The following is a 3116-nucleotide window of genomic DNA, read 5'->3' on the forward strand; positions in this document are numbered from 1 at the left end:
GGAGGCTGAGGCAGGGGAATCACTTGAATCCGGGAGGCAGAGGTTGCAGTGAGCCGAGATCGCACCACTGCACTCCAGCCTGGGCAACATGGCAAGACTCCATCTCTAAAAAAAAAAAACAAATAAATAGACCAAATTAGCCAAGGTGGTGGAGGCTCATCTCTAGTAGAAACACAACAATTAGCCAGAAGTGGTGGCATGCGCCTGTAGTCCCAGCAACTCAGGAGCCTGACATAGGAGAATAGGGGGAACCCAGGAGGCAGTAAGCCAAGATTGCACCACTGTACTCCAGCCTGGGCAACAGAGCGAGACTCTTGTCTCAAAAAAATAAATAAAGTCAGCATATCTTTTTCCCATAAAAGTAAACAGGGTATTGTAGAAAATGCAACATGCTGGACATATGAAGAATCAAAATGTCAAGAAATGATCTTCATATATGCAGCAAATTAAAAATAGTAACTTCAATTAACTTACATAGTATATTCCTTATTAGTAAGAATGTAAAAGTGTAAATACTTTCCATAAATTAATGAGTTTAATGTTAACATCAGTAACAATGCCAACTGTCAGGGCAACAGGGACAAGATTATTCTGTAAGTCCACAAAGATTACTGAAGTTGTCTGAAGGAAAAAGGTAATAAGGCAAAACTGGCCTTACTATGTATTGAAATACACAAAGCTATAAGCAATAGTGCTAACTGGGGGAAAGTGGAGAGATAAAGATACTTCCTCCCAGAAAGTTATTTATGCATTTGATATAAGGAAGAAGGATCAACTGAGTCAGACCCAGGCCCCATCACTGGGTAACTTTGTGATTTTAGGAAAATCCCTTAAACTCTGTCTCAGTTTCTTCATCTCTAAAATGGGGTCAATTATAGCAGCTACCAAATAGCGTTACTCTCCAGATGAAATGACAATACACATAAATACAATACATACTAGTGCCTGGCACACAATAAATGCTCAATAAAGTTATATCATGTCAAAAATCAATAAAAAATAGTAAGATTATTCAATAAATGGTATTGGAATAACTTCTTAGCAATTTTAAAACCACTGCTAAGATCCTTAACTCATACCACATGGCCAAAAAATATATTTAGTGTTAAAATACACTAATAATTTTAATTTGCAGGTCAGGAGTTTGAGACCAGCCTGGTCAACACAGTGAAACCCTGTCTCTACTAAAAATACAAAAAGCAGCTGAGCATGGTGGCGGGCGCCTGTAATCCCAGCAACTCAGGAGGCTGAGGCAGGGAGAACTGATTGAACCAGGGAAGCGGAGGTTACAGTGAGCCAAGCAAATGCAAAAATAAAAAACTCAGAGAAAAGACGGCTTTGGTAGGACAGTATTTGGCAAGTAATTTTCTCAAAAGGAAAATAGGTACTACTGCAATTTTTTAAAAGTCAAGACACAAGAAAAAGCCACACACTGAACACACAGCAATACAACTAAGGGATTTGACAGCATTTTGCCTCTTAGGTGCCTCTATTATCATATTATCAGCATCCTGAATATCCCCATTTACCAAGCAGCTTACCCATAAGCTTTTTTTTTTTTTCTTTTTTTTCTTTTGAGACAGAGTCTTACTCCGTTACCCAGGCTGGAAGGAGTGCAGTGGCACAATCTCGGTTCACTGCAACCTCGGCCTCCCGGGTTCAAGCGATTCTCCTCCCTCAGCCAGCTAAATGATTAAAAACAGTTAACTATAGGACATTAAAACATAGTAATCCAATAATAGTAGTAACCATGCCTGTAATTCCAGCACTTTGGAAAGCCAAGGTGGGAAGATCGCTTGAGCCCAGCCTGGGCAACATAGTGAGGCCCTGTAAGTAAGTAACATAAGTATGTATGTAAATAAATAAGACACTGTCTGTTGTACTTACTTCTGTATAACATTTTGTAAGCTCAACATCATACCCAGTTCTCCTTTCATCTTTTCTCTGTTTGCACGGCATTCTGCCAAGTATCGAAGAGCCTACAGCAGAAACAGTAATAAGTTAATTCGTCTGTCCAGACTATTCAAAATTGAAACTACTACCAACTTATTGCAAGAAAATTTAAAAAAAAAGAGAAAATAGGTTTTTGTTTTTAGAATAAAATCCTTTAAATGTGATGATTCAGAATTATTCCCTAAGGAAGAAATGATCCTTTGAGCTGTAACAGCTGATCTACTCTTTGAAATGAAGGTTCCTAACTTATTCACAAGTCTCAAAAAAAATTAAAAAAAAAAAAAAGATGGGCACTGGGTGGCTCACGCCTGTAATCCCAGCATTTTGGGAGGCTAAGGCAGGTGGATCACTTGAGGTCAGGAATTTGAGACCAGCCTGGCAAAAACAAAACCCTGTTTCTACTAAAAATCCAAAAATTAGCTGGGCATGATGGCACGCATCCCAGCGACTCGGGAGGCTGAGGCAGGAGAATGGCTTGAACCCAGGAGGCGGAGGTTGCAGTGAATCAAGATGGCACCACTGCACTCCAGCCTGGGTGACAGAGCAAGACTGCATCTCAAAAAAAAACCACCATCCATATCAAAGACATCATAATTATTAGCTGAAAATCACTAATAAAGTTCCAGAAGAAGCCAGAAAAAGGCATTATATAAGAGAAGAACAAGAATTACGGCAGTTTTCTTATTAGAAACCATACATGCCAGAAGACAATAGAGCAAAATCTTTTCTTTTTTTTTTTTTTTTTGTGTGATGGGGTTTTTGTTCTTTCACCCAGGCTGGAGTGAAGTGGCACAAACTCGACCTACCACAACCTCCGCCCCCCAGGTCCAAGGGATTTTCTTGCCTTAGCCTCCTGCTGGGATTATAGGCGCCAGCCGCCACGCTTGGCTAATTTTTGTATTTTTAGTGGAGATGGGTTTTCGCCATGTTGATCAGGCTGATCTCGAACTCCTGACCTTAGGTGATCCACCTGCCTCCACCTCCCAAAGTGCTGGGATTACAGGCATGAGTCACCACACCCAGCTGAGACCCTGTTTCAAAACAAAAGCAAACACAAAACCCAAACAACAAAAATGAATCTATATTGGGGAATAAAGAACACCAGAAACATAAAAATGAAGGTAAATAAAAAAGACCTTTTTTTGCTAGGCATGGTGGCTCAC

The 3116-nt window shown here is 40.1% G+C and overlaps 1 protein-coding gene across 1 annotated transcript in view; it reads right to left on the reverse strand.

Annotated features, from left to right (window-relative positions):
- Window positions 1-3116, reverse strand: part of ARMC1 (armadillo repeat containing 1) — a 53510-nt gene that overhangs the window by 26028 nt on the left and 24366 nt on the right. Inside the window, exon 4 of the mRNA XM_011940946.1 lies at window positions 1888-1979. Coding sequence (XP_011796336.1) covers window positions 1888-1979 — 92 coding nt within the window. The remainder of the gene's footprint in view (window positions 1-1887; window positions 1980-3116) is intronic.

This window comes from Colobus angolensis, unplaced genomic scaffold, assembly GCF_000951035.1.
Source record: "Colobus angolensis palliatus isolate OR3802 unplaced genomic scaffold, Cang.pa_1.0 Scaffold194, whole genome shotgun sequence".
NCBI classification, from domain to species: Eukaryota; Metazoa; Chordata; class Mammalia; order Primates; family Cercopithecidae; genus Colobus; species Colobus angolensis.